Genomic DNA, 13049 nt, shown 5'->3' with positions numbered 1-13049 from the left:
AGACGGTATCCAAGGAAAGAGGGAAGGATGCAAGGGAAAAGTAAGTAGTTCGCGACTCTGAAATGAAATCTACGGCATTCCTTAACTAACAGAGGCAATCGCGATGTTGCATTCCTCTTGGGCTAAGGAATCAAAAGTGTGGGAGCTCCGAGCACACTTAAAAGGGTTTCTGTGTGGCGTGAGTCAAATGGCAGGTTAAGGCAGTAAGATTGGTATCCAAAAACAGTCGCTGGTCTATTGGGGTAAATAACTATGAACAACGATGTATCATTCTCTAAGGAAGCGCAGGAAGCCACGAGCGATGTTGACGCCATCGTGCTCAATGTTTGCGCGGTTGATGGCATCGGTAAACATCGCCTCGTCAAAAATGCCAGCCTTGTGGCGAACGTTGAGGATCTCACTGACGATGGGGCCGGTGAACTCGGGGTGACCCTGGACAGTGATGAACTTCTTTGGTGAGTAGAATCCCTGGACGGGGCACAGCTCCGTGTATGCCAAAGACTCGGCGCCCGCTGGGTTTTCTGTTACGACATCGCGGTGCATTTGGTGGATGCGCTGTGACATGTGAGTACTTGTACACGGAAAAAACGCTGCCTTCACTCGCGCCAAGTCGAGGTACGGAAGGTCTGGAATGAAAGCTTACCATCTTCTCCAGCTGGAAAATCTCCTTGCCCTTGGGCGTGAGGTTGACATCCACAACGGCAACCTCCCAGCCGAGATCGCTCCTCTTCACCTCGACACCTAGTGACCGTCCGACGATCTGGTGGCCGAAGCATACTCCAATGACTCTCACCCGCCCGCTGTCGATGCACTTCTTGGTGAACTCGACCAACTTCAAGATCCACGGGTCGTTATCGAATGAGTTGTGCTTGCTTCCGGAAATTAGAATGGCGTCGATGGAGTCTAGGTCTGGGTAGACGGCATCATCGCCGACGGCGTGGTATACTGAAAGGTCGACGATGCTGTCGAGCGGCGCAGGCGGGTCGCTGGCCAAGGCGGCGGTGCGCAGGAGTGCCGTGAAGACACCGCCATATCCGCCGTACTCGGCGTTGGTCTGCGGCTGCGGTGTATCGGCCTCGAGGATGGCCAGGCGGATGCGGGGTGGTTGAGAGCCCATATTGGTCGAGTTTGATTGAATCAGTATATGTACAAGACAAGGCTGAAGACGTTGCGAGGATGAGAATCAAGTTCTTATTGCAGAATGAGACTGTGTTGTTATTTACGATGAAAGATAATGAAGCCGGGGGACAAAGCAGAAGATGAAGGAATCGTGAGAACAAAGCACGGAAGCAAGTGACAGGTGGTGGCTGTCCAGATGCCGGCGCCCCGACCGCGGTCCCGCGGCGATGGTGGGGTTCTCGCGGGTCGCGGTTGAGTCAAGTGAAAGGCGTGGCCACCCCCCAACGTACCTTTGTACCTGAGTGCCCCGCGATCCGATAGCGGGGGGCTTGCAGCGATAAGGGACCGCGCTATGGATAAGATAGCGATAAGACGTAGCACCGTTGAAATCCACAAAAGTCAATTGGACCGCCAGTTCCCCAGACTTACTGCGTACCTTAGCTGAAGGGACTTTACGCTGTGCAACGTTCCGACGTCATCCCCACCACTACCACCAACAGCTCCAAGCTGCGAGGACCGCGCCTCTTGATACTCCCCGCGGCAACCTGCATATGCAGTTCCCCATGCGTTAATACAACCAACGCTCGAAGCCTTGTTCTAATACACTTACCTGTTATAGCTCCTCTGTTTCAATGCCTCCAAGGGTCTCCCTCGGCGCTTTCCTCGCCAACGCGAGATCGGCTCTGACAGCTCCGCAACGGGCCAGTCCCTTGACGTTGGTCGTCGGCAACGAATCTGCAGGTACGAGAGACACCCGAGGCTTGGCATTTCTCTATTCGTGTGTAAACAAACTAATGATTCTATTATCCGCACGCAATAATTAGACCTTGACTCTCTCTGCTCTGCCGTCGTATACGCCTACCTCCGCAGCCATGCTGCCCCTCACACGCTCCATATCCCCATCTCGAATCTACCCCGCGATGACCTCAAGCTCCGTCCCGAGATGACGGCTGCCCTGGCGCATGCCAAGCTTAAGCCGAGCGACCTACTCAGCCTGGACGATATACCGCGAGACCTCGCGGCGAAGGATTCCAGATGGGTTCTCGTCGATCACAATGCCCTAACGGGAGACCTCGCCAAGAAGTACAGCAGCAGTGTCGTCGGCTGCGTAGACCACCATGCGGATGATCACAAGGTTCCCCAAGACACGGGCGACGAGCCCCGCGTCGTCGAAAAGTGCGGAAGCTGCGCGAGCCTGGTGGTGGAGTACTGTCGTTCAGCATGGGAGGACCTTGCAAAGTCGGAGAACGGAGCTAGCGATGTGGACGAGCACCTCGCCAGGCTGTCGCTCGCAGCAATCCTGATTGATACCACGAACCTCAAGTCCAAGGATAAGACGACTGAAAAGGACACGAGCGCAGTTTCCTTTCTTGCACGGTTTACGAGCGGACGCGACGTGTTCTTTGAAGAGATATCCGCCGTTAAGGAAGACATATCCTCGCTGGGATTCCGCGACGTATTCCGAAAGGATTACAAGCAGTGGGAGGATGTTGGCGAAGGTTTTGAAGCGGGCAGCCCCCATCAGGTCATGGGTGTGTCGGCCATTGTCCAAAACCTGGATTATCTACTCGACAAGGCTGGCGGCGATGATAATGTCCTGCTGGGCGAGTTCAAGGAGTGGGCTAAGGAGAAGCAGATGGATGTTGGGGTCATCATGACAACTTCACATCCCGGTGGAAAGTTTCAGAGAGAGCTTCTCTTGTGGGCCTTCAACGAGAACGCTGTCGAATACTGCAAGAAGTTTTATCAAGCATACAAGGACGACTTGGGCCTGGAGAGCTGGGACGAGGGCAGACTCGATAAGGTTGGTGAAGGGGAGTGGAGGATGGCCTGGCACCAGAAGAGTCTGTCCAGCTCTCGCAAGCAGGTTGCGCCCATGCTACGGCAGACGATCAAGGGCGGTACCAAGCTTTGAGATGAAGATACGTCAGGTAGTGTTATACTCGAACATGAAGCATGGAGTCATCATTCGGTGGACTGCATTAGCTTGGGACACGTCACGCTGGGGTGCAGACAGGCAATTCCCATCCACTTCAAAAGGCGAAATAGACTGGTGATGGATGGCCAGCAGCTGAGTGCTGTAGACAATGGCACTATTCATTTGAAGATTCATCAACTTGTTCCTTTCATCGAAACCAAGCGTGGACACCTGGAGGGTTTCGATAGAGCTGATCACAGCGTCGAACAGCAGTGAAGCCTCCAGTTGCTGCTTTATAGCTCAAGATCCAACTAAAAAAAAAAGCTGACATAAGTCACAATCACTGCCTTTTCCAGGACACGAAGCTCATTTTGTGGTCTCAAAACAGACCAGTGACCATCATCATATTATGGATTATCTTTTGTGGTCCGGAGCCGCTACATCATCATTCATCATCTCTAGTTTCATTGGCTTTTGCCACATCCTTGGTATATCCAAAAGTACCTCATCTTATTCCGATCTGTGCTTCATTTAAGCCAGCTGGGCAACAATGGCATCCAGCCACTTTGCAAGTCTATACAACGTCAATTTCCCAACTTCATCTAACAAGCAAAAGAACAAGGGACGGAGCTTACCTGTAACCCTGCTTGGCGACCTGCATGCTAACAGTAGGCTGCGCATTGGTCGTGTACGCGCCACTAATATCCTTACCCTCCACAGCCTCACGACCATCCGGCAGAACAACAGAGCACACAAACTTGTTACTCTCCGTCGCCCACGCGAGCGCCTGCGACTCCGGGTCCTCGAGGCTCAGCCCGCCGATCCAGCACTTTGACGCCGTCTTGAAGTCGCCAGAGCTAATCTCGGTGCTGAGCTTCGAGGCCCACGACTTGGCGACGGCCAGCACGCTGCTGCCCGTGCCCGTGATGGACTGCGGGATGTTGGTGTCCCACGCGGCGTGCAGGTTCGTGCTGGACCCGTTGAACTCGACAGCAATACCGTTGCCGCCGAGCTCGAGGTTCTCGCAGTGGAGGGGCTGGCCAATGTCGCCGGTGAAGTGAATCACCATCTTGGCGGCGATCTGGCGCTGCTCGAGGGACAGGGCGGGCTGCTGGAGCAGGCGGTTGGTGTAGTTTGCGTGGGCGGAGACGATGCAGCCCGTGGGGCCGCAGTCGCGGTCGAGGTCGATGCCGCACGAGTGCGGGGGGTCGTCGAGGGCGTCGATGTAGTGGAAGGTGGAGGTGAAGGCGCCCTCGGTGGTGTAGCGGTACGAGTCGGCCCAGCTGGCGACGTTGGCGAGGTAGTCGTCCGTGGTGTCGGCCAGGAGCTGCTGGAAGTAGGTCTTGGTCTCGGGGGCGACGAAGTTTGTGGCAATGTAGGCGATTGTCGCGTGGCCCATGGAGCCCCAGGCGAGAGCGGCCTTGGGGAGGGCGGCGGCTGCCAAGAGGGTGAGGGGGGTGAGGCGAGCCATGGCTTCTGTGCTATTACTGCCTTACGACAACAGGGAGGAAATGAGGAGAGAAGGAGGAGGAGGACAAGGAGGATGGATATGAAGGGCGGGAGAGGTGTCCTTGGCGAGCGGGAAGAGAGGAGAAGAATGTCACGGTGAGGGAGCGGTGCGGGTTATATGTAGCATTCTGGAGACTCGAGGTCCCTTCCGGCCCACGTGTGGCCAAGACCGGCGCGCATTAGTCCACTTCCATGATCGATGTATGTTCCATGGAGGCGGTAAAGGGAGGGAGATAGGCTGTATGTTGGCACGGCAAGACAGGCGAGGCGCGGGAAGCAGGCCTTGGAGGCTGGGTTGGTGATGCAGCATTTGGCAGATCAGGACCCCCATCTTGTTGGTCCTCCTGCTTGTTCGGGCATCGCGAGCTTCACATAAGTACCGGGCTAAGGTTAACCTGGAGCGTCGATCCAGACTGCGGAGGGCGTTTCCCAGACGCTCATTGGTCAACAAGATCCGAGTTGCACAGCTTTGCAATCACACATTGCCATGCTATGCCGATATCCGGGCGCGAAAGAGAGAGGGCGGAGAGTCAGGGAGTGGGAAATGTCTGCGTGTGATGGACCAGGGGCCGGGATACAACCTGCATGTTCAGACGAACGCAGGTTGACCGACGAATGCCGTCTCCTCATTACGCACCTGTGTTACCGCGACTCGGCTGATTGTTCAGATGCTTCTCTCCAACAAGTTGAGGCGGAAACGCTGGCGCATTGAAGTTGGATTACACCTGCATTAGTGCCGAGGTGAAGGTGGGAAATCCAAAAAAAAATTGTGTCAATGTCAAATGATAATAAGGTAGACTCCGATCCTCCCCCGCAATCCTGCCGGGCTCACCCAGAGATAAGACGGAGCACTTCCCGAATAGGAAGGTCTGGGATTAGAGCTCGGGCTGAAAAGAATTTCATCGTCACCAACGCCAGAGGAGGCGAGTTGCAGTGTCGCATCACCCATTCATTCAGGTCTTTTAAGACGAGTGAGATATTTTGTAACATGGCCGGCTATCCGTAGTTGGCGTTGTTTTTATTACAGTATGGTACATTTGTAGTTTGTTTTTGTGTTGAGAGGGTTGTACATGTCGAAGTGAAGCCTCCATCTCTGCCGCGTCTTCCGCAGCTTCATTGCTGAGTTGATATCACAATCGGTCAACATCGGTGAGCGCCGAGTTCCGCCTTCGGACCAAAGACGCCCTTCTTTGCAGGCGCCCTATCTCGCCAAGGACCATTTCCCTGCCGTCACCCGTTCCGTCGACGGATTCCGCTTCGGAGCTTAAACCTTAGGTTGGAAATCGATTCCAGCTTCCACGTGAAAGGTCTCAAGCGTTCCTTCGCAACGCCTCGAGCTCCTTAAACATCTTGACAAACTCCAACTCGACAGTCTTCTTGCCATCGCTGGCCACTTTACTGCCGGATACCATGTGGGCGCTAATATGTTCCGCATTAGGATCGGCGACACGGATGCAAGCCTTGATGTCGGGCCAGATCGTCTCGTCTGGCAGCACTGGGGGCTGCTCAAGAACCATCTCGGGTACACATCTCCGGAGGGCGTCGATGCTCAGAGACCTCCTGTTGATGCGCGCAAAGATGTGAAACACTTCCCGGTATAATGCTGACCCTCTGCGTTCGCTGTATCGTGGGGGAAGACTCCAAACCTCCCAAAATTGATCCATGTTCCGCTGAATGGCGTATGCTCTGAGAAGACGTACGAGTTGCGCTTCCGAGGGACAAGATTGCATGCCCTTGAGCATCACAAACTCCAAGTTACTTTGAATGCCACGCAACTTTCCTTGCTCAGGTCCGCCTCGCGCAGGTGATGTTGCGATCGCCTCAATAATTGTCGTGAGCATTTCGTGGTCCATGACTGGCATTTGCCGTTGGTGCATCGTCTCAATGACCTTGGTGGCGAGGTCAGCCTGGTCTTGGCCCTGATCCTCCTTCGCTGTAGGCGCCTGAAAAATGCCCCTCAAGAGATCCAGACAGTCCTCGGCCTTCACTTGCTCTCCCTCCGACCGTATTTTCTCAATTCGCTGGCGATATTTGTTCAGCGGATCTGTGACAGGGCTCGAAGTTGCTGAAGGAGTAATACCTGCGTCTTTTGCGCCCACAGCCGCCTGCTCGGTGTCTGTCGAAGGCCGAGAGAGACTTGTGGAGAAGTTTCTCCTCTGCGGCGTGTTTGCGTAGTTGGGTTTCCGCGCTCGGATCGTGGTCGTCGGCAGATCACCGTATCGGTTGTGATAGGAAGAGTCTTCGTCGGCCAGTTTACGTTCTTGAGCTTCGCTTCGTACGAGCTGCTGGCTCCATAGCCGTTCGAGGTCTAGTTCGTTACGCCGAGACTCGGTCATGACCTGGACAACAATGGTTGATCCAGTGGCTGGTCCACCAAAGCCAGACATCTTGCCTTGTGAATCGAAGCGTTCGCCCTCACTGTAGGTGGATCCGCTGGTACCGAGGTTGACGCAGATCCATCCAGTCGAGATTCCATCGTCGCCGCCCTTTGCAACCATGGCGCTTGAGCCAAGTAGCTTTGCCTTCCTCCTCATCCTTCGTAGCTTTGTCTTGAGTTCGCCCGGGCCAATCAGTCCATCCGCGTTTGCCTCGATCTTGTGGTGAAAACGGAGCCACTTCACTAGCCGGGAAGCCGAGACGTGCAAGTGCCGCTCGCTTCGCGACGTTGCAAAGAGCATGAGAAGGTTGGGTCCCAGAGCAGGTGGCGGGTCGAGGGCGCGCAGGTCGAGGAGAGAAAGGTCATCGAGTCCCATTTCTTCGTAGACATATTTCAATAGAGGCTCGAGGATAGCAGGTGGGTTGCTCGGCAGTTCGGGTAGAGGTGACACGTCTTCTTTCGGTGGGTGTATAGGCGCCTCGACCTCGAGGAACCATGGTGTTTCTTCTTTTTCGCTGACAAGTTGGTCGTCAATGCGCTCCTCGAGCTTTGATTCAGCTTCGGATGCATGGGCGGGAACTTCGCCTGGTGTCTTGGGTGCCTCGGGCAGGCTCGAGAAAGCTCTTTGCAGTTTCCGAGGTCGCAGGCTTGCGGTAGTTGTGATGGCGGGAGCTCGAAGAAAGGTAGCTGAGCTGGAAGTAACGGCTCGTAACACAGTGTTGCGACAATGGAGACAGCCCAAAGCTGCAAACGCAGGTCGGGAGGCCATCTTCGCGTTAGCTTGCTGCACTCCTCGGAAATTGTGGTTGAACCTGTGAGCTTCCTGTCGACAAGAAAAGTGTTGGAGGCCAAAATTCTCGTCCTCCTAATCTTGGACCGTGGCTTGCGAGCGCGACAGTGATTTTTGACATATTACCTAATCAACCAGTAAAGTGCCCCACAAATCCGGCCCGTCGCTTCCTGAGCCCCGAACTTTGGTTGAAGGTACCTCAAGGTACTCTCAACGGCGTGGACCAAGACCCAGGGTATCTCGATTCGATAAATTCAGCAGTTGATTCACGACTTACCACAATCAAATTCAAGTTTTAGTCAAAGGACTTATCAAGTAATCTGTAATTTCGCACTTTGGGTATGGGCAGGCACGATTGTTCTTGCCTCCCATCTCTTCAGGTAGGTATGAGATGCGCGCCTGCCGCGTCTGCGTACCTCAAAATATGCTTACCTAACAGATGCGGTACCTGCACGTGCTGAGGGGGTCTTACTGACGAATCAAAAGCTCAAGAATCAATGGACAATTTGATTGGCTCTTTGCCCCATCGTCCCCTTTTTGAGTGGACAGAAAATTCCATCCAACGACGTTGGTCATTCCACCCCGGCGGATGGAGTGGGACGACCCCCGATTGCCCGAGTCAAAGGCCAGGAAAAAAAGGACGGCAAAATTTTGATAGCTCGCGCCTCCTATCGACAAGCTCCCGTCCGCCTCTCCCCCAAAAACTTCTCCCTCCACCCAAAATCTGTTGCATCCGCCTTACTGTGTATGCGCCTCAGCATCGCAACGCATTAGGTCCATTCTCTGTACTTTGTAATATAGTCACGTTCTTTTCATACTCCTTTATACTTAATGCACCGATACCTTTCCTAGATCTTCAACAGATTCCCTGTTGTTGAAACGACGTCACTTACCCCGGTCTGTCCTTTCGTCGCGTGAGCTTTCAAGATGCTCCTCAGGAACAGCCGGAGAAGTCTTTCCCTCCACCATGCAACCGTCTTCCGACCCTCTCGACCGACGCCAAGATATCCATTGACGACAATAAACGCGAGCGACAGAAGCAGACGTCTTTTCGGCACACAAAATGATGGACGGCCCACAGCGAGAAGAGGTAGCCTCAGCGGCGGGCGCAATCTTGCCACCGCCGTAGACGACCACCAATCCATCGCGAGCTCCAACTACGACAGACTAGACAGTTCTGTCCTGTCAGCATACCAGAACGTCTCAGCTCGCCCGAGATATCACGAGTTGCGCGCCTTCGATCCCGCCTCGCCACTGGTTCTCCAAGAGAGCAACGCACCGCAACAACCTCGGGGGAAAATAAACAATTTCGGCGTTCCTGGCGATGTGGACGAATTGTTGCCGATATTCGATGCCTGCATCCGCGTCGGCAAAGTCGATCGGGCACAAATGGTCCTCAAGCGCCTGGCTGCTGTCCCAAGCTTCCCTGGCGAAGACTTGATTTTCCTGCATAACCGATTCATCCGAGCCTCTCTCGAGCAGCTGCGCCTCCATCCCGACCGGAAACAAGCCGAGAGCCTTCACAAGTGGTACGAGTTGCACATCAACACCAGAGGCCTCCCCCAAACTGCCGAGACTATCGCTTGCATGCTCAAGGCCTCTCTTATCTCCGAACGCGACGCCAACAGGCGTCACCGGCTGGTTACTCGCTACATGAGACTGGCACCCGGCGAGGCGGGCTTGCAAGTCTTATCGATGGCCGAGATCCTTAGCGATCAAGACCTCGCAGTCATTACGGAAATTTGCCCGATATACAATCTCGCGCCTGAAGAAGATACTTCAGCCGCTGAAGCCAATGATGAGCACATTGCCGCTGAAGAAAGCGAAGCTTTGGGGTCCGCTTCTGCAAAGCCTATGCCGGAAGTCATGGCCACACCTCAGAAAGGATTCGGACTGAAGAGTTTAAAGCAGACTCTGAGCCTTTTCGACGAAATCCCTCAAGAATGCGACATCTCCACACTTCCCCTTCGCGAACGAAGGGAGATCCAGGCTCGTCTCGAGCGCGACTGTGTTGACGCAGCCGTAGAGCGATGGCGCGAAGAGAACGAATCTCTGCAAAAGATGGGTCTCAATACTTCGGTAGCACATGCGTCACTCAACTCCCGCTTGTACGACTGGCAACTTGCACTGGAGGCGCGGCTTAAGGAGGAAATGGTCAAAATCGAGAAGTCCGAGGCCGTGGCGAAGAAGACGCCTGAAGACTATGACCGATGCGTGTACGGTCCTTTCTTCAGACTTTCTACGCCTAGTCGTCTGGCCGCTGTTACCATTCTCAGCACCTTGAGTTCTACTGCCATCACCGGTGTTGACCGTGGCATGGGTCTTGCTACCGCCATTAGCGGCCTCGCAAAACTCACCGAGGAGGATATTCGAAGTCAACTTGCGAGCCAGAAGGTTAAAAAGGCCGACAAGAGCAGAAAGGTCGTCATGGCCAAAACTGCGGAGGTTACAGACAAAAGTTCATCAAAAGAGGTGGCCAGTAATGAATTGTTCAGTGACGAACAAGCCAGGGACGCTGTGCTAGCTGATGCGGCTTGGCCTCCTGCGGTGAAGGCCAAGGTCGGCGCGGCCCTAATGTCTGCTCTCATCGAGACCGCCAAGATCAAAGTCGTGAGGGAACATCCCGAAACGAAGACCCTCGTCAGCCAGTTCCAGCCCGCGTTCTCTCACGCTACGCAGCTCAGGAGGGGCAAGAAGATCGGTATGATTTTGCTCAACAAGGAGCTCGTCAACATCATGAAGCGAGAACCTCAGGGCGACTTCCTGGCTAAACATCTACCTATGGTTGTGGAGCCGGAGCCGTGGCAGGCCTTCGACAAGGGCGGCTTTCTGGAAAGCAAAGCGAGTCTTGTTCGTATCAAGCAGGGTGACAAGGACCAGAGGCTGTACAGCGAAGCAGCTATCGCCCGCGGAGATATGGACCAAGTGTTCAAAGGGTTGGATGTTCTGGGTAGGACCGCTTGGCGGATTAACAATTCGGTTCTCAGCGTTATGCTCGATGTTTGGAACAGTGGCGAGGAACTGGCAAACATCCCGGCGTTGAACCCCGATATACCTACGCCGCCCGAGCCTGCGCCCTCTGAAGACCCCTCTGAACGCATTCTCTGGATCAGAGCCGTCAAGGCCGCCGAGAACGAGAGAGGTGGCTTGCATTCCGTTCGCTGCTTCATGAACTTCCAGCTGGAAATCGCCCGTGCTTTCAGGAACCAGACTTTTTACTTCCCTCACAACATTGACTTCCGGGGTCGTGCCTACCCACTACCGACATACCTCAACCATATGGGTGCCGACCACGTCCGTGGCATTCTTCGCTTTGCGAAGGGCAAGGAGCTCGGCGAGCAGGGTCTAAAGTGGCTCAAGGTTCACTTGTCTAACGTGTTCGGTTTCGACAAGGCCAGTCTCAACGACAGAGCAGCATTCACTATGGACAACTTGGCCAATGTCATAGACTCAGCCACCAACCCTCTCAATGGCAACCGCTGGTGGCTCAAGGCCGAGGACCCTTGGCAATGTCTTGCAGCTTGTTTCGAGCTCAAGGCAGCGCTTGAATCCCCGGAACCAGAGAGATACGTCTCTAGCCTTCCGGTGCACCAGGACGGCACCTGTAACGGTCTTCAGCACTATGCCGCCCTCGGTGGTGACATTTGGGGTGCTCGCCAGGTCAATCTCGTACCCGGCGACAAGCCTGCTGACGTCTACTCTGCTGTTGCCAATATTGTCAAAGATCACATCGCCAAGGACGCGGAGGGAGGCAACCCTTTCGCCAAGGCCATGGACGGAAAGATCACGAGAAAGGTGGTCAAGCAGACCGTCATGACCAACGTTTACGGCGTCACATTTGCTGGTGCCAAGAAGCAGGTCTGTAAGCAGCTTGATTCGCTGTACCCCAACTTGCCGAAGGAGTGCGGCTTCGAGAACATCGTTACTGCATCTTATGTGGCTACTCTCGTCTTCAAGGCTCTGTCGTCCATGTTCCGCGGCGCTCACGATATTCAGTACTGGCTCGGTGAGATTGGCGGCCGGGTCTGCAGGGCTTTGTCCGCCGAGCAATTGGAGCGGATCGCTAATGATGGAATCGTGCCTGTGCTATCCAAGACCAAGGCTGTCGAGAACAGGACTTCCACTGACGAACTCCTGGCACAATTCCGCGCCACTATTGTCTGGACCACACCGCTACGCATGCCCATCGCCCAGCCGTACCGCAAGAGTGGAACCCGAATCATAAAGACGTCGCTCCAGGACCTCTCCCTCACAATTCCCGAGCGCTCCGATCCCGTACACCGCAAGAAGCAGCTGCAAGCATTCCCTCCCAATTTCATTCACTCTCTCGACGCAACGCACATGCTGCTGTCCGCGCTGGAGTGCTCTGAGCTTGGACTGGACTTTGCTGCTGTTCATGACTCCTTCTGGACCCACGCCGCTGACGTCAACACCATGAACCGTGTTCTCCGTGACGCCTTCGTCAGAATTCACGAGGAGGATGTTGTTGGCCGTCTCGCTGCCGAGTTTGAGGCTCGTTACCGTGGCTCTATCTACATGGCAAAGATCAATGTCGGAACCGATGTCGAGAAGAAGATTGCGGCGCTGAGAAAGAAGAAGAAGGTGTCGTTCAAGGATGAGCTCCTAGCTGAGCACAAAAGACAGACGCTCCTCCGCTCCGGGAATCCCGAGCTGATTGCGGAAGCCAAGGAGATGGTGACACCCGCTAGCATCTTTGAAGAGATGGCGGCTACCGAAGCCCTGGTGAAGGGCGAGGACTTGAAGGCAATCGGCCTTGGTGAGATTTCGGAGGATGCGGACGAGACCGACATCAAGATGGAGTCAGGTGCTGGTGATGAAGCCAACGATGCCGAGACATCTCATGCCGTCGATGAGGAGCTTCTCAGCGGAGCCAGCTCCCGATTCGCCACAAAAATGCTGAAGAACATGGAAGAATCGCACTTCAAGCAACATTTACTCGCTAAGCCCGGGAAGTCGACCTCACGTCCTAAGACCATCCAGGTCTGGCTTCCTTTGACCTTCCCCCCGATTCCCGAGAAGGGCGACTTCGACGTTCAGAGACTCAAAGAGAGTGAGTACTTCTTCTCATGATTGCATCTCTGGTCTTTGCATCAGAGCGGAAGCGAGACATGCTCGTCATGCATGAAGAGGACATTTTGTTGGGGAGATGTTGATTGCATATTCTGATTGATTGCATCCGCGATGGCGTTGATGATTGTATAAAAAGGGGGGCGTTTCTCTGTTGGTCCCAAGGGCGGCGTTTAAAACACAAAGAAGCAAGACAACTCCCAAGAAGGTGGCTTTGGGCATGTGTACGATGTTTGATAACTAGACAA

The 13049-nt window shown here is 54.5% G+C and overlaps 5 protein-coding genes across 5 annotated transcripts; 2 read left to right on the top strand and 3 right to left on the bottom strand.

Moving 5' to 3' along the window:
• Positions 1 to 189: 189 nt before the first annotated feature.
• BDZ83DRAFT_618151 (glutamine amidotransferase class-I) lies at positions 190 to 1365 on the bottom strand. The gene is made up of 2 exons (XM_060508063.1): positions 644 to 1365; positions 190 to 555 (listed from the first exon to the last, which is right to left on the bottom strand). The coding sequence occupies exons 1-2, from the start codon at positions 1115 to 1117 to the stop codon at positions 268 to 270; spliced, it is 762 nt and encodes a 253-aa protein (XP_060365998.1). The 5' UTR covers positions 1118 to 1365; the 3' UTR covers positions 190 to 267.
• Positions 1366 to 1556: 191 nt separating this feature from the next.
• On the top strand, positions 1557 to 3383 carry BDZ83DRAFT_618149 (exopolyphosphatase). Its single transcript, XM_060508062.1, has 2 exons — positions 1557 to 1860; positions 1944 to 3383. Exons 1-2 carry the CDS (start codon positions 1752 to 1754, stop codon positions 3032 to 3034), a joined length of 1200 nt encoding a protein of 399 aa, XP_060365997.1. The 5' UTR covers positions 1557 to 1751; the 3' UTR covers positions 3035 to 3383.
• Positions 3384 to 3568: 185 nt separating this feature from the next.
• BDZ83DRAFT_650961 (S1/P1 nuclease-like protein) lies at positions 3569 to 4508 on the bottom strand (the record flags this gene model as incomplete). The annotated part of the gene is made up of 2 exons (XM_060510415.1): positions 3569 to 3611; positions 3673 to 4508. The coding sequence occupies 2 exons, from the start codon at positions 4506 to 4508 to the stop codon at positions 3569 to 3571; spliced, it is 879 nt and encodes a 292-aa protein (XP_060365996.1).
• Positions 4509 to 5856: 1348 nt separating this feature from the next.
• Positions 5857 to 7692, bottom strand: BDZ83DRAFT_575494 (uncharacterized protein; the record flags this gene model as incomplete). The annotated part of the gene is made up of 1 exon (XM_060504821.1): positions 5857 to 7692. One exon carries the CDS (start codon positions 7690 to 7692, stop codon positions 5857 to 5859), a length of 1836 nt encoding a protein of 611 aa, XP_060365995.1.
• A 948-nt stretch (positions 7693 to 8640) lies between these two features.
• On the top strand, positions 8641 to 12804 carry BDZ83DRAFT_650959 (DNA-dependent RNA polymerase; the record flags this gene model as incomplete). The annotated part of the gene is made up of 1 exon (XM_060510414.1): positions 8641 to 12804. One exon carries the CDS (start codon positions 8641 to 8643, stop codon positions 12802 to 12804), a length of 4164 nt encoding a protein of 1387 aa, XP_060365994.1.
• Positions 12805 to 13049: the final 245 nt, after the last annotated feature.

This window comes from Colletotrichum acutatum (assembly GCF_030867785.1).
Source record: "Colletotrichum acutatum strain CBS 112980 chromosome Unknown BDZ83scaffold_37, whole genome shotgun sequence".
In the NCBI taxonomy this organism is placed as follows: Eukaryota; Fungi; Ascomycota; class Sordariomycetes; order Glomerellales; family Glomerellaceae; genus Colletotrichum; species Colletotrichum acutatum.
Note: the sequence above shows the minus strand (reverse complement) of the source record. Positions and strands in the feature narration are given on the sequence as shown.